The 19,817-nt window shown below is 38.9% G+C and overlaps 7 protein-coding genes and 1 non-coding gene across 11 annotated transcripts in view; 2 read left to right on the top strand and 6 right to left on the bottom strand.

The window, feature by feature from the left end:
• Positions 1 to 75: 75 nt before the first annotated feature.
• LOC9325014 (lipase 3) lies at positions 76 to 4,076 on the bottom strand. 2 transcript variants are annotated; one of them, XM_021033976.1, is made up of 9 exons: positions 3,642 to 4,076; positions 3,128 to 3,306; positions 2,643 to 3,039; positions 2,225 to 2,523; positions 2,068 to 2,136; positions 1,906 to 1,962; positions 1,500 to 1,552; positions 1,350 to 1,425; positions 76 to 1,219 (listed from the first exon to the last, which is right to left on the bottom strand). In XM_021033976.1, the coding sequence occupies exons 2-9, from the start codon at positions 3,133 to 3,135 to the stop codon at positions 274 to 276; spliced, it is 1,905 nt and encodes a 634-aa protein (XP_020889635.1). In that variant the 5' UTR covers positions 3,136 to 3,306; positions 3,642 to 4,076; the 3' UTR covers positions 76 to 273. The 2 variants fall into 2 exon arrangements, with proteins under 2 accessions (XP_020889635.1, XP_020889634.1); XM_021033975.1 differs by having other exon boundaries at positions 3,128 to 3,301.
• Positions 4,077 to 5,042: 966 nt separating this feature from the next.
• Positions 5,043 to 5,114, bottom strand: TRNAD-GUC. Its single transcript has one exon. It is a non-coding gene; the product is annotated as a tRNA-Asp (tRNA).
• A 101-nt stretch (positions 5,115 to 5,215) lies between these two features.
• Positions 5,216 to 6,349, top strand: LOC9323579 (protein YLS3). Its single transcript, XM_002888904.2, has 3 exons — positions 5,216 to 5,798; positions 5,880 to 5,981; positions 6,069 to 6,349. Exons 1-3 carry the CDS (start codon positions 5,456 to 5,458, stop codon positions 6,212 to 6,214), a joined length of 591 nt encoding a protein of 196 aa, XP_002888950.1. The 5' UTR covers positions 5,216 to 5,455; the 3' UTR covers positions 6,215 to 6,349.
• A 29-nt stretch (positions 6,350 to 6,378) lies between these two features.
• LOC9323578 lies at positions 6,379 to 7,308 on the bottom strand. The gene is made up of 2 exons (XM_002887468.2): positions 6,802 to 7,308; positions 6,379 to 6,711 (listed from the first exon to the last, which is right to left on the bottom strand). Exons 1-2 carry the CDS (start codon positions 7,261 to 7,263, stop codon positions 6,535 to 6,537), a joined length of 639 nt encoding a protein of 212 aa, XP_002887514.1. The 5' UTR covers positions 7,264 to 7,308; the 3' UTR covers positions 6,379 to 6,534.
• Positions 7,309 to 7,325: 17 nt separating this feature from the next.
• Positions 7,326 to 9,180, bottom strand: LOC9323577 (UDP-glycosyltransferase 89B1). Its single transcript, XM_002887467.2, has one exon. It carries the CDS (start codon positions 8,959 to 8,961, stop codon positions 7,540 to 7,542), a length of 1,422 nt encoding a protein of 473 aa, XP_002887513.1. The 5' UTR covers positions 8,962 to 9,180; the 3' UTR covers positions 7,326 to 7,539.
• An 84-nt stretch (positions 9,181 to 9,264) lies between these two features.
• Positions 9,265 to 13,006, bottom strand: LOC9323576 (carbon catabolite repressor protein 4 homolog 5). 3 transcript variants are annotated; one of them, XM_021034245.1, is made up of 14 exons: positions 12,638 to 13,000; positions 12,374 to 12,537; positions 12,141 to 12,206; positions 12,013 to 12,065; positions 11,610 to 11,691; positions 11,376 to 11,422; positions 11,181 to 11,268; positions 10,844 to 10,936; positions 10,723 to 10,755; positions 10,516 to 10,607; positions 10,246 to 10,378; positions 9,978 to 10,063; positions 9,764 to 9,848; positions 9,265 to 9,592 (listed from the first exon to the last, which is right to left on the bottom strand). In XM_021034245.1, exons 1-14 carry the CDS (start codon positions 12,915 to 12,917, stop codon positions 9,530 to 9,532), a joined length of 1,365 nt encoding a protein of 454 aa, XP_020889904.1. In that variant the 5' UTR covers positions 12,918 to 13,000; the 3' UTR covers positions 9,265 to 9,529. The 3 variants fall into 3 exon arrangements, with proteins under 3 accessions (XP_020889904.1, XP_020889906.1, XP_020889905.1); XM_021034247.1 differs by lacking the exons at positions 12,013 to 12,065; positions 12,638 to 13,000 and having other exon boundaries at positions 12,374 to 12,459; XM_021034246.1 differs by lacking the exons at positions 9,265 to 9,592; positions 9,764 to 9,848 and having other exon boundaries at positions 10,516 to 10,603; positions 12,638 to 13,006.
• Positions 13,007 to 13,978: 972 nt separating this feature from the next.
• Positions 13,979 to 15,663, bottom strand: LOC9323575 (zinc finger protein CONSTANS-LIKE 7). Its single transcript, XM_021034243.1, has 2 exons — positions 14,524 to 15,663; positions 13,979 to 14,403 (listed from the first exon to the last, which is right to left on the bottom strand). The coding sequence occupies exons 1-2, from the start codon at positions 15,436 to 15,438 to the stop codon at positions 14,143 to 14,145; spliced, it is 1,176 nt and encodes a 391-aa protein (XP_020889902.1). The 5' UTR covers positions 15,439 to 15,663; the 3' UTR covers positions 13,979 to 14,142.
• Positions 15,664 to 17,564: 1,901 nt separating this feature from the next.
• The window catches only part of LOC110231049 (kinesin-like protein KIN-14P), a 5,915-nt gene continuing 3,662 nt past the window's right edge, over positions 17,565 to 19,817 (top strand). The window contains exons 1-8 of the mRNA XM_021035781.1: positions 17,565 to 17,712; positions 18,359 to 18,663; positions 18,778 to 18,905; positions 19,005 to 19,088; positions 19,185 to 19,262; positions 19,350 to 19,442; positions 19,533 to 19,562; positions 19,669 to 19,817. The exon at positions 19,669 to 19,817 is cut by the window's right edge and continues 20 nt beyond it. Of these exons, the coding sequence (XP_020891440.1) occupies positions 18,435 to 18,663; positions 18,778 to 18,905; positions 19,005 to 19,088; positions 19,185 to 19,262; positions 19,350 to 19,442; positions 19,533 to 19,562; positions 19,669 to 19,817 (791 nt within the window). The 5' untranslated portion in view covers positions 17,565 to 17,712; positions 18,359 to 18,434. The remainder of the gene's footprint in view (positions 17,713 to 18,358; positions 18,664 to 18,777; positions 18,906 to 19,004; positions 19,089 to 19,184; positions 19,263 to 19,349; positions 19,443 to 19,532; positions 19,563 to 19,668) is intronic.

Genomic DNA, 19,817 nt, shown 5'->3' with positions numbered 1-19,817 from the left:
TTGGTCTCTTCAGATCTGGATCCATACATCTTCATGACATCATATAATTGTCATGGAAACCAAAACCACAATACAAACATTAATTGTCTCTCACAACAAGATCATTTCATCAAGGGATCAATCTTTACATTATATGTACACTATTATTTATAGCCAACCCATAGGCTATTGGGATAGAACACACACATGAAGCTCACACATAACATCACAATACAAAGACACCAAACTCTATGAGGCATTGAACATTTCCATAGATCGGTTTCAGCTACTACACTACTGTACCTCCTTTTTCTTCTTCTTCAACTTCATACCTTTCTGACTGGTCTGCCTCTGTTGAACTGGTGTCTGTTTCACAAGTAGAAGCCGCGACATTACATATCTCAAAAGCTCTTCGCGGTGGGAGAATGTGAAATCAAGGTGAGCATACTCAAACTCATTAAACGATACATCGACCTCGGCATCTCTCATCACATTGTAGTGTTTCTTCACCATGGAAGACCGAATCACCTTGTCATTCCTTCCCGCTACTAAATCCACAGGCACATCGATGAACTTGTAGGACTCCCCTAGATCAAGGGGTTCAGGAGAGCCATAAACCTCCATGTTAGCTGATCTGCTTCCATAATCATACATCCTGAATTTACCGCTGTGTTTGATCTGAGCAAGATGTTGCGCCACACGAAAGGAGACAGCTGGCATGTCGTTCATGTTGTAGTGAGGTAATCCAAGGACTCCGACCCAATTCGAGCTGTCTCCACCAACTACATAACTCATTAGAGTTTGGACCAATCCACCAAGAGCAGGATAGTTGTGAAAGTCACGAGCTAACTTGTTCAGAAGCATCCTGAAGAATCTTGTCGGTATGTAGAAGGCAGGCACGATGCGAGCCAAAACTGGACTAATGAAAAGGAATATGTACTCAACTATTGTGAAACCTAAGTTCGAGTCCTCATGAAACCCAGCAGGTGAAAGTAGGATTAGTCGTGAGAGTCTGTGTGGCTTCTCCTTGATTTTTCGAGTAATAACATACATCAGAATTGCAGCACCGCCTAGACTATGACAGATGGCACAGAGCTTATAAGGCTCCTCCTGGTTGCTTTCTTCATCATCGATATTGGGCTGGTAGAGCTTGAGTTCTGTAGTTTTTATTTCATGAATTTTTTCTATCATCGCTGGGATATCTTCAGTACCGTGCTCGTTAATGGAGTATCGCCAGAACCTGCATTTTGGTCAATATCAATGAAAATTTGTACAACTTGCAAATATATACATATGATGAAACTCCACTATCATAAAGAAACCAGACAGTGTAGATCAAGTAAGAAGTGAACTTTAAAGCAATAACTCACTCTTTTGAGGATATGTTCTTGTTCACATGATCTCTTGAAACTAAACCCCGAAAGTTACCCAGAAAAACATCGTAGCCTGTAAAGGAAAAGAGTGTAAGAAGCTTGTGAATTAATAAACTGATTGGAAAATGAAAAAATTGAGTCTTGAACCTTGGTCATATGCAGCAAAAGCCGGAGATCCAACAACCCCATTAGATACCCATCTGAAAAAAAACATGCAGAAGAGAAAAAGAAAAATCATCTATAATGTTTCATAGAACATATATTAGATCAAAAGATCAGACGATTATAGGATGATCCAAGTCAAAACTGGAATCTTTGAGAAGCTGAGAAGGAAAGGGAAAAACGAAGATGAGATAATTTAAGTAACTGAAAGCACTATTGTGTCTTGAGCAAATCAAACACACATGACAAAGTATGAGGGTAACAAATTACTAAAAGTCAGGAACATTGAAATGCCCTGGAATTTTATGCTACATGGATATAGAAAATAATACTTCCTCAGCTGAGTTTGCAAAGTTTACGAGTCATCTAAGAACTAGACCATGAAACTTACCCCATTGATGAATCCAAAACCCCATGCTGCAAAAAAACAGCTTTCCTAGCATCACGTCTGCAAAGACAAGAGAAGCAGTCAACGGTCACATTTAAGGAAGAGACAATAAAACAGGAATGGAAAGGATGCACAAGTGAGCTTAGTATCTCACAAGAAAGTTACCTTGGTATCCTTTCCAAGACAAGAACATATCCGTCAGATGTAACAACACGAATAGCTTCGTAAGGATACCTATCAAAAGTAGGAGAGAAAATAAGTAAATACCAAATAATTGAGAAAGAGATAAAATAGAAGCACGAGACATCGAATCTGCCCTTACCCCAGCTCTGTTATAACATCTTGACACGTTCGAGTATCTGTGTTCATAGAGTTGTATAAGCGTGTGGGCCTTTCTATGGGCCTTTCCGTGGGGGATGGATCGGTATCTCCTAAAGTAGCAGTTTGCACAGTTCCATCATCTGTAACGTCACCATGGTTTTCTTTAGGGCTGTGACTGGAAGATGAGAACCATGATAACAGTATTGCAAAAGCTTCTGATGGAGAAAGAAGAAGATGCGTAGCCTTGTGAAAAAAATCAAATATTGCTTCTATGGCGATCTCGATAGCAAGATGAAGATCCTGGAAAATAAAGCACATTAAGTAGTAAGAGTGTGTGAAAGGGTTTAAAATAACACAAATAACTGAACAGAGATGCTTTCCAGAGGGAATATTAAATATTTGTTAATGCATCCACAAACCTCAATCACTCCGCGTCTTCTATCAGTAGTTCGGTTGGGAACATCATGGTCTTTGCTTGAATTGGTCTTACTAATACGATGTCTACATGAATGTTGGTGCCTTCTCGGGCTCGCAGGAGTCCGTGAACTTCGTTTAAGGAATAAACTCATAATATATTGCGGTATCCATAGCAAGATCCGTAGAGGAAATATTAACAACCAAAGAATGAACGTAATCCACTCTGTCCAGTGGTTTTCAGAACTTGCAGAAGTGCTAGCCCAAGAGAGGCGTGAGCTTTGAGATGATGGTGATGGAGGCATCGGACCATCACTATCTTCTCCAGAAGAATACTCCAAGCTTGAAGTATCAGAATCCACAGAAAGCTCATGAATGAACTCGTTGAAAGAAGAGACCCCACTGCCATCAAAAACAGAGTAAAATTCGCATACTATTAAGGCTCGCAAAAAAACTAACAAGAGAAGAATCATCAGAAATTATATATTACTTATGCATCCACCGTGGTAAACGTGGTCCACGAAACGTGGGCCTGAGTTCCCAGCCATGGAGACCTTCAAGAATATTAGCTTTCCCCGGTAGAAGAGTCAGCAGAAGAGCTGATACTCCATTTATGCATCTTGCAATGTTGTTCAAAGACTCATATGTAACAGTTTTCACTGATCTGCACTAAAAGCCAAACATAACGAAAAGCATCGTTAGTTTAAGCTTGTTTGACAACATAAGGGAAAAGATAAACATCTAACAAGAAGACAAACCCAGAAAGAAATAAAAGAGTTATGTCAACACATCAAAGTTCACAGCCAAAATCAACTATAAAAGAGCAAGCTTTGAATAAAGATAGTAGAATAAAATAGTCTAATCAAAAACACAATCCACCAATACAAAGAGACTCACTATAATATACAATCTCCAAAGACCTACTTCTCAATGTATGAAACATTATAACAACTATTGGCATGCACAGATGAATCCACTGGTGATCAATAAGAAAAAGGACTCACTCTTTGGTTACAGCGAGAGCGTTGTCTACGATCCGTTGCATGACTTTATCTCAAAAATCAGACCTTTTTTTTTTTGGAAAAATTAGAAATTTCTAACAAAAAATAATCTGATTCGGTGATTTAATCGCCCAAATTTTCCAGGAATACGACAAAGAGAAAACTCTTATCCACCTGAGAAAACACAAAATTTTGCGAGAATAGAAATCTCTCGATGCTTGGAGAAATTGACCAAATCGCGATCGAGATTTATCCCCAAATCAGAAAAGGAAAACACAGAGACCCACAATTGCCGCGATTCAAGAATCAAAAATCCGAAAAGAAAAAAGAAAATTGGAGAGAATCAGAGTAAAATAAATAAAATTGGGAGAATACAGATTAGATAGGGGCACGTCGGCGATTCTTGCCGTCCAGAGGAAGGATTTTGTAAAGTTGTAAAGAGAACCAGATTATGACACGTAGTTATGTATTATTGAATTGGATAATGTCGAATGTGACAAAAACTACGACACGTAAATTCAACGTTTGGCCCACGGAGAGGTCAATTTACCAAACGGTCATATAGAGACACCAATTGAGTAAAAAAAAATATATGAAAAAGTACATTTGTGGTTGTTTTCACTTAGAAAAATAGTAGTACATTTGTTGTAACTCCAACAATATGAAATTTACATTATATTACGCGAAGCTATTTCTAAAGCTTCATAGAAAAAGTGTTTAATCTTTTTGCCGAATATATTTTTCTTTGTCAATTTGGCATATATATCTTAATTACTTAATCCCTAAACCCTCTGATTGTCTCCAAAGGTCCTCGTTATATTGATAACAGAACAAAGACTACAACTAAATAATAAATAATACACACCATGGACCACAGATTTCTTTTCCTTTTCTTGGTCCAACAACCTTGTAACACATCAACAACAGCAACAACAAAAAACCTAAATTTCTCAAATTGCTTGCTCTACACTAAAAGGACCTAGTTTTAAGAAAAATAAAACCAATTGCAAAGAGAGGAAGTGAACAACGAGACTTACGGATGGGAAAACGGCTTTAGGGGCATCTTCTCCGGCGTAACCAGCTTTGCAAGTGTGTGAACCTAAGTCCTTTAGGGGATTGTACTACGATGGCTGACACTTCATCTGTTCAATAGATACAAAACCCACCAAGGAAAAGTTTAGACCTTGACGAGACGAACTCAAGCGAAAAGAACATGAAGGTAATGCTGAATGTGTACAATCGAGAGAGATTTTAGGGAAGAAGAAAAGAAAACCTACCTCCGCCGCACATGGCTGCGGAGAATGCCAGAGGCGAAGAGAAGGACTAAAACGAAAAGCCTGAAATGCGAGGGACTAAAACGAAAGAAACTGAAAACAAAGGGACTAAAAATATAAAAAAAACATGCGCCGTTGCCGGGGATCGAACCCGGGTCACCCGCGTGACAGGCGGGAATACTTACCACTATACTACAACGACTTTGTTGCTAATGTCACCTAATTTTAACTTTTCTAAAGATACGTTATATTTGGCTATTTCAAATGAGCTAAAAGAGTTTGTTAATGGTATTCCGGTAACATTCTTGTGGTCAACAAAAAACAAGAAGCACATTTTACGAATGAACTCATAAACACCAAATAAGACACGAGCATGAAGAACTCAAGTGTTGCAACCAAATGAACACACATCATGTGTGCAATAACAATACCTGTCCATAGTCACACACACACACACCAAACCAATTGATTCCGACCTTAAATACTCAGAAACTCCTCACTCCCCCAAACAAAGAAGAAGGAAACTTAAGTCTACTAGAATAAATGGCTTCTTCTACTCTCTTTATTATTCTCTTAATCTCATTGTCACCATTCTTTCTCCCACTAGTTCTCGCTCAAGTACCAGCTACATGTGCCTCCAGACTGCTTTCCCTGGCTCCATGTGGTCCATTCGTTCAAGGCTTTGCCCAGCTTCCGGCTCAGCCATGCTGTGACAGCTTAAACCAGATCTATAGCCAAGAAGCAACTTGTCTCTGTCTCTTCCTCAACAACACTTCTACTTTGTCCCCTGCTTTTCCAATTAATCAAACTCTTGCTCTACAATTGCCTCCGCTTTGCAACATTCCAGCTAATTCATCCTCTTGCTCCTCCGCTTCCTCCGCCCCAGGTATGTAAACAAAACTTCTACTTTGTCCTCTGTGAGATCGATTGATTTCTTGAAACTTATGAAAACGCTTTCGGTTTATAGGAGGAGAGGCGCCTAGTGATTCCTCCTCTGTTGCTCCACCACCTTCTAGCTCAACTAGTCCTCAAATCTCTCTAGGTGCAAAGAACAACTCTCGTGTCGCGGGTAAGCCACGTTTTACCAAAGTTTTCGGTATCTGCTAAAACCAAAACAGTGAAACTATTAACCTAGTGTTACTTTTCACTTTATCAGCTACTCCGGTGGCTCAAATGGCACCAAGACCCACCAGTTTTATGGGATTAGGTTATGGTGTGAGATCCTCTGGCTCCAAGTCTGAGATTAAGCTAACCATCCTTGCACTCGCAGCGATCCTACCCGCCACTCTCCTCCTCATCTGAGTCCTTCTGCATTAACTACCATCTCGGATTTATTTACTCTCTCCTGTATTGTGTTTTCTCTATGAAACAAGATCAATTTTATTACTTTACCTTAGATTTATAAAAGAAGAGCTTATCGGTATGATTCCTAAAGAAGTTTGCTGTTCAAAAATGAAATTGAAAAACAGAACAATGAAGAACAATACTCTTCTTTTAACTTTGAATCTATAACATTATGAACACAACAAGCTCAAGATCAACTTGGAATATGGCTTTTTTAAACACCCCAAAAGTAAAAAGATTCAGTCTTTCGAATTCTTTCTCTAAACACTGAACTGAAACTATTCCAAACTAGGCGCCACTTCTGTTGGGTTGGACTCGAACACATCCTCAGAGTTTGAACTCTCTGCTTCATCGAGAAGGTCACGTGATTGAATCGCCTCTTTATACACTGGCGTCTCCTTGAAATCCGTCGCACCTTCGTTATAAGTCCCCGCCGCAAGTCCACCGGAGATTAGCTGTTACAACATTCAAACCATTGTGAATTGATTGGTTTAACTTCAAATTGGAGAATTGTTATAAAGAAATTGAAAAGTATTGAAATTTACCGCAAAAAGGATTCCGAAAGCCCACAAGTACTGAACGAAGAAACCTAGACCATCCCACTTCTCACCTTCAAAAGGATCTGGTTCAAGCCCTGGAAGATCCTTAAGTGCAAATTTCGGCGCGTCTTTTGGATCACCTCTGAAACGAGTATTCACCACCGTTCTATCTCCATCTTCGTCGTTGATTACGATCTCAGACGGCGGATTCTCCCCGTCGTACCCACCGTTTCCCTCTTCCGACTGTTCCTTGGTCGTCGTAGGAACGAGAGTCCGACGCTTCTTGCTGTCGAACCGACCAGTCTGTGTGGATGGTTTTTTGGCGGCAGAGACAACGTGAAGACAGGTTCTAGACGGAGAAGGGAAGTTTACGAGTCGGAAGGTGGAGAAAGGATTACGAGAGGAATCGGTGAGGTCGTTGCAGCGGATTCTAGCTCCTCCGCCACCGCTGCTCACGGTGAGAGCCATTTCTTTTTGTTGTGTGGATATGTGAGAGGGAAGCTAGATTCGAAGAAGATAAGGAAAACGAATTTCGGGTAAAATTTAAACTTGACCCGATATGACCCAACCCGATCCAGACTGACCCGCTTTTTTAGACAATAAATCGAAATTACACAATTTAAAACACCAATTTATCATCATACAACAGTTTAATATAATACATGCAGATTTAAAATAAAAATTCGTGAGGAACATTTGGAGGAAAAAAAAAAAAGACCATAACTAGAATTTTAGTTGACTAAATCAATTGTTTAGTCTTAAATTAACGACATGTTGGATAAATCCATCTAAATCCTTAACGGAGCTCCCTCGTTCTTGAATCGCATCCAATGCTGCTTTCCTCAGCTCCACGGCTTTAATCCTCTCCGTTTGCTTTCCGGTCACAGAATCAGCGAAAACTCGAGCTAACTCGTCCGGGTCAGGCACCGTGTCAGGTCCTTCGCAAGCACGCACGCCCACTTTCAACTCGTCGACCACCAGAGACGCGTCTGTGTACTGGTCAGCTCTCATTGGCCACGTCAGCATCAAAACGCCGGCAACAACCGCCTCAATCACAGAGTTCCAACCACAGTGCGTTAAAAACGCGCCAACGGCTCGGTGACGTAGCACAGCCACTTGTGGAGCCCATCCTCTGATCACCAGACCTCTCCCAGCCACACGATCATCGAAGCCGTCTAAGATGTTGCCACGTGGTGACTCCCCCTCAACGGGCTCTTTTACGGCCCATATGAAATGGACGCCGCTTTTCTCAAGCCCAGAGGCAAGCGCAAGAGTCTGCTCTTTAGTCAAAACAGTTTGACTTCCAAAGCACACGTACACCACGTGGTCATCCTCACGTGCGTCAAGCCACGACATCACGTGATCAACAGAGACAGAAGTCGGGCCACCACGGTTACCATCAGATAACGGAAGAATTGGGCCAACGGCCCATACACAATCATGGCCCATCTCTCGCTTAAGATGCTCGAGATAAACACCTTCCATGGCGGTGAACGAGTTCACGACGAGTCCCCAACTCGCCGCGTTATCTCTAAACGAGTCTCTTATGAACTCCCAAGCTGGATCTCCGTGAACGTAACTTCTGTAAAGAGAGGAGATCTGATTAAAAGGGTACTTTGGACAATTCGGGATCTTGGGAAACTGGAGGATCTCGTTATCGTCATCTTCGTTGATCTTGGTGGGCATTTCGATCCAGAGAGTGTTGAGGATGCAGCAAGTGATAGCAGCTGAAGGAGAGAAGTCGAAACGAGGGATTCCGAGGTTATTGGTCCAACCAAGGAAGAAATCAGAGACGATGGCTACTGGAGGAGAAGGGTGAGAAGTAATCCAAGAGAGAAGCGGCGCGTGGAGATTACCAAGCGCGTGGATCATTAAAGGGAAGCCAGAAGGAGGTAAGTCTTGAACGTTTTCGACGCCGGAGGGGATTGAAGGGTGAGAGGGAAAAGGGAGGATAAGTGTTTCGATGTTACTTACGGCGGAGAGAAGCGGAGAGAGAAAAGGAAGGTTTTTTGGAGTGACTAAGACGGTTATGGTTAAGGCGGCGCCGCCACGGAGAGCTAGGCGGTGGGTGAAGTCGAGGAGGGGAATCATGTGGCCTTGCGCCGGAAATGGGAAGATTAAGACATGGGTTTTTGTCGGCTTGTTGTTTTCCTCGTTTCCTGTCATAATGAGCTTTTCTAGTGATGTTTTTTTGTTTTTGCCGGAATGTTTTGGTGGAGCAGAGAAAAGAGTGATTTAAATAGATGTGTTAACTGCTAATGGCCGATGTGCGTTACCCAATGTTATTCCAACACTTGGAAAAAATGCTTTACGACTCTTTTGATAATATCGTGTGGTCTTTTGTTTAATGGCAGCGTCAGATGACACTGGAGAAGAGCATAATTTGGAGTGAATTGAGATACTTTTTACGCAAAGTCTCTTACATTGTTTTGCTTATGGTAGCAAAAACGGGTCTTCGCTCCTCATAGGTACACGTCCAGTAACATGCTATTTTGGTATTAACTTTTAAAAAGCAGAAAGAGTAGGTGTGCAAGTCTTGGGTAGGTAAGGTAAAAAAAATGTTTCAAGTAAGCAAATCTAAGTTTGGGTGCTTAGCCCAAAACTTGTTTATGTTTTACAATTTACCGAATCTGTTTCCGAACTCCAGTTCAGAATCCTCCATGAGCATTCAAAAACCTCAACGGATGGCCAAGTCAGGTAGCTCGGTTTAATGGTCGGTGCTAACCTTTTGGTCTCATTGTATGTCATTGACAAAGCCGAGTTCACATGCGATAGCGAGATGATCGCTTCCCCATTTCTGCAAATTTTCATCGGTCAGAGACTTGTAGGCAACTTTCCCAATAATCACAGTTTTGGATCATTCAAATTCAACAGGGATATTACATTCTTGAAAATGAATAGAGTAACTCAAGAAAACAAAGGGTTACCAAAAAAAAAAGATTAGCCTAGAAAATAAACTTATGAATACCTCACTAGGTAGTCCACCTGTCCTTCTCAATACATCAGTTGGCAAGGTTTCAAGAACCCTCACAGGAACGAGTTCCTTGGTGTGCCTGGATTCGAAACCTCAGATCAATGATTGAGATTTCATAATATAACATGTGCATATCACAACAGAGATAACCATATATAATCGAAAGCACTGATTAATGATTAGTATTTCATAATCACAACAGACTTACCATATATAATCAACAGTTCCTAGAAACCTGGAATGATACGTTGTTGCCAATGGTTCACCGCGTTGATCTCTCGTTCTATATGTACCCTGAAAGATCTCAGGTCTTAGCATACTAGAAGGATAGCTATAACATCATACAACATGCTGCTTTCCCTAAACGTTTTTCAGTATCTAGTATAAAAGAAAGCCACAGTTCCTAATAATTTAGTTTTCCTGTCAACTCTTTTCGATGCGTCCACCAGTCGAGAACAAGAAACAAGAACACTTACAGGAACTCCACTATATGCGCTATGAAGCTTCAGTTGATGTTGGACACGAGTGGTTGCTTGACCACCAGTTGCAAGCTGTAGTTCTTCCTGGCTCCATTCATTGGGTAGTGATCCGGAGATGGATACTGAAGCACTGAAGAAAGAGGAAGTTGTTTAGTTATCAGGTAAACAGAAGAGATATAAGTAATCTATCAGTTCATCGGGTACACAGAAAAGGCATACAGATACATTATTTAGAGAAACCAAAGATCTCGGTGAGTTTCAAGTTACCTAAATGCATAATGGTTTCTAAATGACCTCTCCTCTGGTTCCACTTCACCCTGGCCAGAAATTTGCCTGCGATCGTGAAGTTGTGTATCTAACTGTCCAAAATAAAAAAAGCAATATAATAGAGTTCATTCTAACTTTACCAGCAAGAAAGGAAAAAAATATGACCAGGCGAAATGTAAAAGAAAAGAGTCCCTCAATGAAACTCACATCAGCTGAAGCTATGAAATCATAGATTGCACTCTGCCAGCAAATCGAGATTAAGCTTTAGAACAAATTTCAGCTAAGAGAGTAAGTAATAGAACAAAAAAAAAATGTTGGTAGAGATCACCTGTGGAGTGCTATTCAGATCACCTGCAATCGCCACTGGAATATTTCCCCATTCCTGTGATAGCTTGTAAGCCTTCTCCAGAAATAGTCTTACCTATAAGTTATGAGTCTTATGACATATCAAATATCAATAAAATGAGCGAGGCAGTGAGCTACTAGAATTTCAATGCAGTTTCATCTATACTGCTTAGCATAGATGTACTGATGAATACCATAACATAGTACTAGCTACAGAATTGACATTTCTAAACTCAGGATGTGTAGTGACAACAATGCTCAACAGATTCTATGGATAAGCCAATGTTTTCAGAATTTTGTAAGGAAGTAGCAAGACATACCTGGCCAAGCTTGATATCCCCACGCTTTGGATTGAACAGGACATGTATATTCCCAACCACTAGCCTTTGAGGACTACTAGATGCTTGCCTATAAATCAACCAAACATGGAAGTCCGCATAAAATTTAGTACGGATCTTAACAGTAACTTGAAAATTCACTCTAGTAAAGGAATCAAAAACAGAACCCAGACATACTCTGATGATCGCACACGTAATTTAGACTTTGGGTCCTCGCAGTTCATCTGTTCCATAATACACAATGAAATAAATTAATAAATTGCACGGGCTGAAACTAAGCAATTAGCATGCCTGCAAACACAACAGGACACACAATCAAGATGCATTTTGTCATATCTCTCTGCATCCTAGAATTAAGGAAAGTCAGAGGGGGAAGACGACAATACAGAAATTACTTAAAATGGTGCATACCTCTAAAACACAAAGTTGAGCAACATTGTTTCGCATGCCAAATTTATCAAACTCTATGTGTTGATGGTCTAGAAGTTTGAATCTGCATTCACAGCAGAAATATAACATAAATGATGAAACTAGAAGACTAATAGTCTAATAAAAAATAAACAACATCGAGAACAATTAGAAAGCAAAGCTTTAGGCCTTTAACTATATATTGTGAAGCCAAGGTCAAAGCTGATAACATAACACAACGTGACCTATCATTAACAATTTCGAAACATTCAAAACAGAGAACTGGAAATCTAATTTCTCTCACTCCTATAGAGTGATATTCCCTATAGAAAACTCAAATGGCTAGATTCCTGACTCCAGTATATAGAGACAAAATGATCCTAAATAGAAAAAAAACTGAACTTACAGTTTCTCTTTCCAGAATATAGCACAACCATCACTCGCTTCTCCAGTTCGACGCTAAAAAATACTAGATATATGAAAAACGGCACCTTCAATGCATATAAGGTAACAAAGATTTTGACTCGTATATACCTTGTGAACACCTTGAAATCCCCTATTTTTAAGAAGAACATCTAGATCATCAAAGCGGTCAACCTCCTGCAGTAAAATAGGAACATGAGAATGCAAACCAGCCATACCTAGCTTTTCTACGCAAGTAGTTGGATATAAATGAAACTAAACTAAGTTCCTCAACGTAGTGTATCTCTAAGCACATGAAGGTAATTCGTATAATGAACCAATGCATAAAGAACCCCGGAACTTGCCTGAAGACATAAGATGCTAGCATTATAGCGACTAATCTCCTTGCATATGAGATGTTTCCGTCTACTCCACTCTAAATGCTTCGGCGGAACATTGTAATACAAGTCCATGTGGTTTGACGCATTGTCAACACCAAGTAGATTGTACGAAACTAAAACTAATTTCTCTGAAGAATTGAAAAAAGATGATTCAGACACAAGATATCAAATTTGTCATACATAAGATAAGCAATGTGTTCTAACTCCGTGTGATTGCAATGCACGAACCTTTAAGATTTTCAAAATTGTTTGTGGAAAACACCCATTCGCGCTCAATGGAGGTCGAGATCTTCTCCTTTGCTCTCCGTCGCCGCCGAAGAGAAGACGCAGGTTTACAATTACGTTGGCTGGATCCCGGAGCAAAAGAACGGTGAGGTTTTAGGGCTATTGACTCCTGCCTATTAGATTTCTCGAATACGTTCTCCGATGGTTCCGAAATCGAGTATCGCTTCCGCTTGGTGATGGTGATTGAGTTCCCCGTTGTGTTCTTCCGCTCGTATCCGCTCATGGCAAGTCGGCGGCGCGTGAGCTATGCGTCTCTTGTGAAGTAAAAACCAAATTCACTCGGTTGAAACTCACGTTTTTTGTTGGTTAACAATTAAAATACGTACTTCATTACCCAAACCGGTTTGCTTAGATAGTCTGGCTCTTTTAGTTGTTTCAAATTAATTAACCAGCCTCTCTTTTATTGTGTGATTGGCTATTTAGCCATAACTAGGTTTTAATGGCTTTGTATCATTTTATTTCTCATGCAATTCAATAGGAAATCTTTTATTAAAAAAAAAGTACGTATTTTGATAAGTTCTTGTGGGATACACAATTTTTGGAATCTATTATTTATGGAAATTGCAATTGTTATACTTTTTTTTTTTTTCTGTTAACTAGGAAGAGGTTTGGACCTAGACCTTAACCCTCCCATGGTTCAGGACCTTTGTTAATACCTTATAACATGGCATAAAGCATCCCTCCCACCATCAATTGTTATACTTATGTTGATAAGATCTAGCTAGACTTTCTTATGCAATCGTGGTTAGGGTGTTCGTGTGCATTTTCCATATATGTTACTTCGATCAAATAATTAATCTTTTTTTGTTGTGTATATAACTTACAATATGATGTTAAAGGGAGCAATAGCATGATGGCATGAGTTTTAGTAGCATGGGAAGTTGTATTGGAGTTCTCTCACTGTGAGTTACGAACTTTATTTTGGCTGTATTTAGCCGCATGATTTCACATGCATATATCATGAGAAGATATTAGAGTCTCTCTATATTTTGGATCTTTCATTGGTTGAGTTTAGTTCATGTTTGTCGACCAACGTATATGGTTTAAGAGATTTATATAATCTTAATCCAAAAAAACTATCATTATGGAAAATGAAGATGATGATGACTGAAAGATAAATGTCTATTTAAGTGTTTGTAAAGCAATTGAAGCAGTAAGAATATTTCATAACGTGGCAAAGTCAATAATCATAATAAGTCATACATTTTAGTAGGTTATTCTCTGAAACCTTTTCTAATAGAATTCCATTATCTTTTTTTTTTTTTTTAGAATTCCATTATCGGGTTCATTTTAATCAAATATTTCTATATATAGAATTCCATTATTGGTTATTCTGAAATCATAGGTGCCGGCCCCAAGATTTTCAGTTAAATTTGTAGTACATTACCACAATTACTTCACAGTTCTTAATTACAAGCTCTTTAAAGTGTTGACTAAAGTAAATCAAATCACGTCAAAAGTGACGTTCTCTTCACGAACCGACCTTTGATTCGAGGTCTCTGCTCGGCATTGAGTTTCCGAACCTCGTATCTTATCTTCTTTGAGAACAATCTCGTCCTCCGTTTCTCCTTGTACCTCAAAACCCTCGCCTCTCTCTCCCCGTCCGATCCTCCTCCGTCTTTCACTTGCTGGCGTGTCACCGATCCGACGGTCGACACCAACTCATCGAACCCACCCACAGCATGTGACGGACACGTGTTCCCTCCCAACTGGATCAACACATTTTTCAACGTTAATTTCGTATTTCAAAATCTGATTAGCTCAAAGTCAACGGAACTAGACACTACTAAAGACTAAAATAGAGATGAGATATAGAGATACCAACTTACCAAGCACTCCGATTTGATTCCGGTTTTCCACGGCGAACCATGATTATCCCAAGCAGTAATCACAGCTTCGTAATCTAAGCTCAGAAACAAACTCGTCTTTCTATCTTCATCCTTAGATGCTTCTCCATCACTATCCTTTGATCTTCCATTTTCACACTTGGCTTCTTCTTCTTCCTCATCTTTAACCCTCTTCAAATCCTTACAATCAATCTCAAACCCTACGTTATTCTCTTCTTTGATGACTCCAATATCGTTTGGTTCCTTGAGTCCCAAGCAAAGTTGTCCTTCCTTAAGTAACCTCTCCACGTCCATAGTGAGATCCTCAAGATCCATATCCAACGGTAAGAACCCAATAAAACCTTCATCGTCGATGACTTCCCTCTCGAGTTCTCCTAGTTCTTCTCCATTAGTAGTGTTATTGATGACTTCATCGGGAACTAAGCAAAAGCCGTTGATATCATCAATCACCATGTCTGAGAAAGGATCGAAAACCGGCACGCAACAATTCAGACTCTCCTCGTTTTCTTCTACGGACGAGAACGAGAAAAACACTTCTTCTTCTTCTCCACCAAGATCCGGAACAAGAGGATCATTCGCCTCCATTTGCAACAACTTCTCAGACGCCAAACCCTTGTTCCTAGGCGTTCTCGCCTTTCTCCTGAAACCTTCGTACCATACCGACGTCGTTTTTTCTGTCGTCTCCGTCCACGAAGATGATTGTAACCGGACGCGTTCGTGCCGTTTCGCTAAATGGTTAGCCGAGTGGATCGAGGAGTCGCAGCTTTGGCATAGGAAAGCGTCGTCGGCTGGACAGTACCAACTAGCACGTGATCTCTTCATGCACGCATCGCAGCCACGCGCCACCATCTTCCCTCCCGGCACGCTCGCGGCTCGCCTCTCCACATCGACCACCATCTTTAATTAGCTCTCTGTGTACTACACGGTGATATATAGATAAGCTATAGTTGTTGAAATGGAGAGAGAGGCCTTGAGAAGAACCAAAGAGTGTAATATATATGGTTTTGCAACGAACGAACACTGGTGTGTGTGGCGTCTCGATTTTCTACTAATATTTTTCATTTTTTGAGGATTTATTATTTGTGTGGTCTCGATTATTTGGAGTGGAGATAGAAATAGAAATAAAACTCTAAAACAATCCTATTCATAGTTTATGTATGTAAATGGTTCTTAGAATGAGAATTTTAACGATTTTTTTTGCTATCAAATTTACATTTTTGTTTTCATTGTAAAATATATTATATCCACATAAATGTAAATAGAACCATATGCTTCATTTTTCTTAACTAAAATTTTGAACAAAAAATGTTTGTAATTTTGCTCTCTCTCTGTTTTTATATGATCCTCAAAATTTTACTATCTAATGGCTAGTTCATGGTAAGAAAAGTGCATTCTTTTCGGAGAAACAAGTCATAAACTATTAAAATACAGTTTGGAGAGAGCATTGTATAGATGGGTGGTTTTTTTCGTCAGCAAACACTGTTGGAGATGGTTAATATCAAATTATCAATTAATTTTGTTGAAATATCAAAACGAACAAAATGGAAAAGTAAAGTCCTATTGGTCGTTAGATCAAGAGGAAACTCCTAATGGGGTCCACTGGTGATCTGATTCTCCTTTATTATTGGTTGAAATTTACTGTCATCTCTGTTTTTGCACCCTGATTGGCTTAATGTCCTTCTATGGAGATTCTTACGCGGACCCACCTTTTCTAATTTGTTTTGAATCTATTTCGTGTGTTGGTGCGTTTGCATGACCGCAGCACAGCGTGACACTTAAAACGCAGAAATCATTTTTTAATATATAGCAAACAAGAAACAACATCCTTGTTTGGAACTTCAAACAACACGTTTTGAAGTTTTGTAGAACATTTAATATCTAACATATAATATTTGATGATAGGCAAAAGGATTATATGTCACTAAAATGTAAAATTTCTGCTTTTGAGTTTTAATCAGCACCTAAAGATTCAGATGGTACTAAATTAATTATAACATTTATTGTGGATCTTACATAACGGAAATGATAGACTCATGGATTTCTAGTCATTTGAAGAAAGAGTTGATTGCGGTGATAAAGCGACGTGTCAATATACAAAACCAGAGGTTGTGACTTCATCGAATTTTTGGCAATTTTGCAGTTTACGCCAAAAGAAACATAGAAACAAACAATTTTACGCCACATGACCCATAAACAAATTGAACATCTCTATCATATGACTCGTTCCTCTGCTTTACACCACCATTTTATTTATATAAATTCTTACGCAAATTATGTGACAATGTGACATGATAGACAAACCTTAAATATATCACCAATGAAGTTGAAATCTGCCTCGGCACAGGCCTTGATTGATGATGTGAGATACCACTTGCTTTCATGTATCATCGGATTGCTGTGTTAAAATGCGATAGATCGATTCTTAATGGTTAAAATTATCCCAACACTAACAAGTAACAACAATAAATAAAAAACAAATATTCCTATATTAAAATTTGATATGATAAGTAAATGTAACAACACTAGGACGTTTTTTCTTAATCTATGGCTCTAATATAAAGTTATTTCTTGTATATTTTGAACGATATTAAAGATCAGTTTACCACAACTAATTTTGTTTTGTTTCTTTGTTTCTCAATTTATGGTTTAAAGTATAAAATATGGTAGCTCTTTGATATTGTAAACGATCCAAGTTAAGTCACTACCCGACGTGTGACCAAATCATTCATGAAACATATTAAAACGTTCCGTTGGTCGTAATATTTTACAAGTTAATCGTTTCTTAATCCAATTTATAATTTCTGTTGAAATACTCGTTATAATGATTTAACGTTAATTTTAGACAAGGATTTGCTAAACCCGTATAAACGATTGGAGAAGCCAAAAAAGAATTGTTACTGCATCCTCCTACATTCGCGCTCTCTCCCTCCGTACACAAACCCCAAATAAAATCTTTTTTGTTATTCTAATCTGTATATTTAATTTTTAATCATTAAAAAATAAATTAGTCGTTTTAATTAGTTTACTATTATCGCTAATAATAATCAAATCAAGCCACATTCCCATCACGTCTTTTTTCTCCGTCTCTCTGTTTTCCTTTCTCTGGTTAGACCTCCTCAACGCTCGTTTCCAAGCTTTCCCGAGGAAAAAATTTCGTCTTGATTTTCTAAGGTAAAGAGAACAAAGATCGCATCTTTTTGTCCTCATCTCTTTGTTATCATGATGCGATTTTGCAAAATCGCGACTTTAAGCTATGTTTTGACTTGGTTTTTCAATGTCAACTTTTTTTCTCTTGTTGCACCAATGCATGTACCCGTCTGGTAGGTTCTTCTTTGGTTTTGTTTCCTTCTCTGAATCCCTAGAAGTTCTTGCCAGCATTGGTGGAAGTTGCTTGTTTTGTTTGATCATCTCAAGTTGCTGTTTTTGTCTTGATCCTCAATTCGTAATGCTGGAGATTGTTGTGTTGATTTTTTTTTTGGGCTTGCGTGTTGCTCGATTAATGCTGTATGACGGTAAAATCATGTGAAGTTTACTAGGAACTAGAAAAAATCACATCTTTGAATCCCTAGATTAATGAAATTAATGGAAATGGGACCTCAAAGATGGGATTTTTTCTAGTTTAAAACATGGAAATGTGAGAAATTTTCTTCTAAGAATTCTCAAATAATGATCCCTGATTCATGTTACTTGTAGGAAAAGAAAAAAAAAAAAATTAAGGCTTTCGGGAGTTTTTGTCTTCTAGATTGCTCTTCTGTGTGTGTGTTCTTATGAATTTTTCTGATGCTCATTTTTTTTCCCTCAATCAATCATGTTTCAGGAGTTTTTGCTAAGGAATGCAGCAGTTTTGGGGTTATCAAGTGTTTCCATAAGTTTGCTTTGGATCTCGACGCTTGATGAATCCTATGCGTGATCAACCCGGCAGTCCTTATGGAGATTCAACTCCTCGTAGTCCGTTTTCTCCCTTTTCTCCGTTATCCGGAGACGAAAGGCATAGAAATCTTGCAGATTCGAAAACTCCTCGCAGTCCTTTCTCTCCATTTTCTCCATTATCCGGAGATGAAAGGCATAAAAGTCTGGCAGAGTCCAAATTTCAGCAAGCCCTTGCTAGTTCTGGCCAATTAGGTACTCTTTTTTTTATCATCTATTCTTTGGCAAAGCACTCATACCGTTTGTCTCAACGCGTTCCTACATATGTATGTGTATGTATAATCTTTAATTGTCTTCTGTTTACGGCAGATCCATCATCTCCTGGATCAATGCACCATGGAGGACACAAGTTTCATGAGGTTTTCCAAATGAAACAGGGGCGTTATGATCTTCAAGCCTCAAAGATTTCTGAAATGATGAAATCAAGTAGCTTAGATGTATTTGCTCTATCTTGTTAATGAATATCCGCATTTCCTTTGAAACTGTGCTTTTTTTTTTTGTCTCCTAACAATGTCTTGGGCTTATGCTTGATGCAGAATGCTCCTACGCAGTCATTGCTAAGCGTCTTGAATGGAATTCTAGATGAAAGTATTGAAAGAAAGAATGGTGAAATCCCTCAGGTACTTGAATGTCAACAATTCAGATCATAACGTATAATACCTTTATTTGTGCTTTTACTTCTTGGGAAATATTTTGACAAAAGCTACAATGATCAGCGTGTGGCATGCCTGTTAAGAAAAGTCGTGCAGGAGATTGAGCGGCGTATATCAACTCAAGCTGAACATCTAAGAACGGTATGATTTTGTTAACTTTGCAAAAATGCTTCCTAACAATGTTCAAGTTCTGGTTTTGCGAGTAATTTCGTTTGTGTTTATGTGTAGCAAAACAATATTTTCAAAACTCGCGAGGAAAAATACCAGTCAAGGATCAATGTCCTTGAAGCCTTAGCATCAGGAACTGGTGTAGAACATGAGGTATCATTTAATTTGTTAATGATCTTTTCTGATAACATTTTACTAATGTGTTACACCTTCTGCTCTATTGATGAACTTATTTTTTGCTAGATTGCTACACAACAGCTTAGACAGATAGAGGTACATTATACTGCGAGTTGCCTTGTAGACTGTTTTGAGTAAAAATGGTATTTGTAATAGGCGTGACATGAAACTAAATTTTGACCTGGAGTTTTGTGTATGCTAGACAGAAAAGTCAATGTGGGAAGAAAAGAAGAAAAATGAAGAGGAAGATATGGTTAAGCTAATGAAACAAAATGATCAATACAACCTTGAAATCTCTGCGCTGAAGCAAGAACTGGAGACAACTAAAAGAAAATATGAACAACAACACTC

This window comes from Arabidopsis lyrata, assembly GCF_000004255.2.
Source record: "Arabidopsis lyrata subsp. lyrata unplaced genomic scaffold ARALYscaffold_2, whole genome shotgun sequence".
NCBI classification, from domain to species: domain Eukaryota; kingdom Viridiplantae; phylum Streptophyta; class Magnoliopsida; order Brassicales; family Brassicaceae; genus Arabidopsis; species Arabidopsis lyrata.
This window is presented reverse-complemented; position numbering and strand designations above follow the sequence as displayed.

Bases quoted from the DNA above. Each gene is read 5' to 3' on its own strand.
- LOC9323576 (XM_021034245.1), bottom strand. From the start codon at position 12,917: ATGAGCGGATACGAGCGGAAGAACACAACGGGGAACTCAATCACCATC. The intron at 12,538-12,637 runs GTTCGTGCATTG...TCAATTCTTCAG, and splicing joins CAATTTTGAAAATCTTAAAG to AGAAATTAGTTTTAGTTTCG. The intron at 10,756-10,843 runs GTGATCTCTACC...ATTTGCTGGCAG, and splicing joins ATCTGAATAGCACTCCACAG to AGTGCAATCTATGATTTCAT.
- LOC9323578 (XM_002887468.2), bottom strand. From the start codon at position 7,263: ATGGCTCTCACCGTGAGCAGCGGTGGCGGAGGAGCTAGAATCCGCTGC. The intron at 6,712-6,801 runs GTAAATTTCAAT...ATGTTGTAACAG, and splicing joins CTTTCGGAATCCTTTTTGCG to CTAATCTCCGGTGGACTTGC.
- LOC9323575 (XM_021034243.1), bottom strand. From the start codon at position 15,438: ATGGTGGTCGATGTGGAGAGGCGAGCCGCGAGCGTGCCGGGAGGGAAG. The intron at 14,404-14,523 runs GTAAGTTGGTAT...GTGTTGATCCAG, and splicing joins GAATCAAATCGGAGTGCTTG to TTGGGAGGGAACACGTGTCC.
- LOC9323577 (XM_002887467.2), bottom strand. From the start codon at position 8,961: ATGACAGGAAACGAGGAAAACAACAAGCCGACAAAAACCCATGTCTTA.
- LOC9325014 (XM_021033975.1), bottom strand. From the start codon at position 3,682: ATGCAACGGATCGTAGACAACGCTCTCGCTGTAACCAAAGA. The intron at 2,137-2,224 runs GTAAGGGCAGAT...TACTTTTGATAG, and splicing joins GATGTTATAACAGAGCTGGG to GTATCCTTACGAAGCTATTC. The intron at 1,553-1,905 runs GTAAGTTTCATG...GTTTTTTTTCAG, and splicing joins GTTTTGGATTCATCAATGGG to ATGGGTATCTAATGGGGTTG.
- LOC9323579 (XM_002888904.2), top strand. From the start codon at position 5,456: ATGGCTTCTTCTACTCTCTTTATTATTCTCTTAATCTCATTGTCACCA. The intron at 5,799-5,879 runs GTATGTAAACAA...TTCGGTTTATAG, and splicing joins CTCCGCTTCCTCCGCCCCAG to GAGGAGAGGCGCCTAGTGAT. The intron at 5,982-6,068 runs GTAAGCCACGTT...TCACTTTATCAG, and splicing joins GAACAACTCTCGTGTCGCGG to CTACTCCGGTGGCTCAAATG.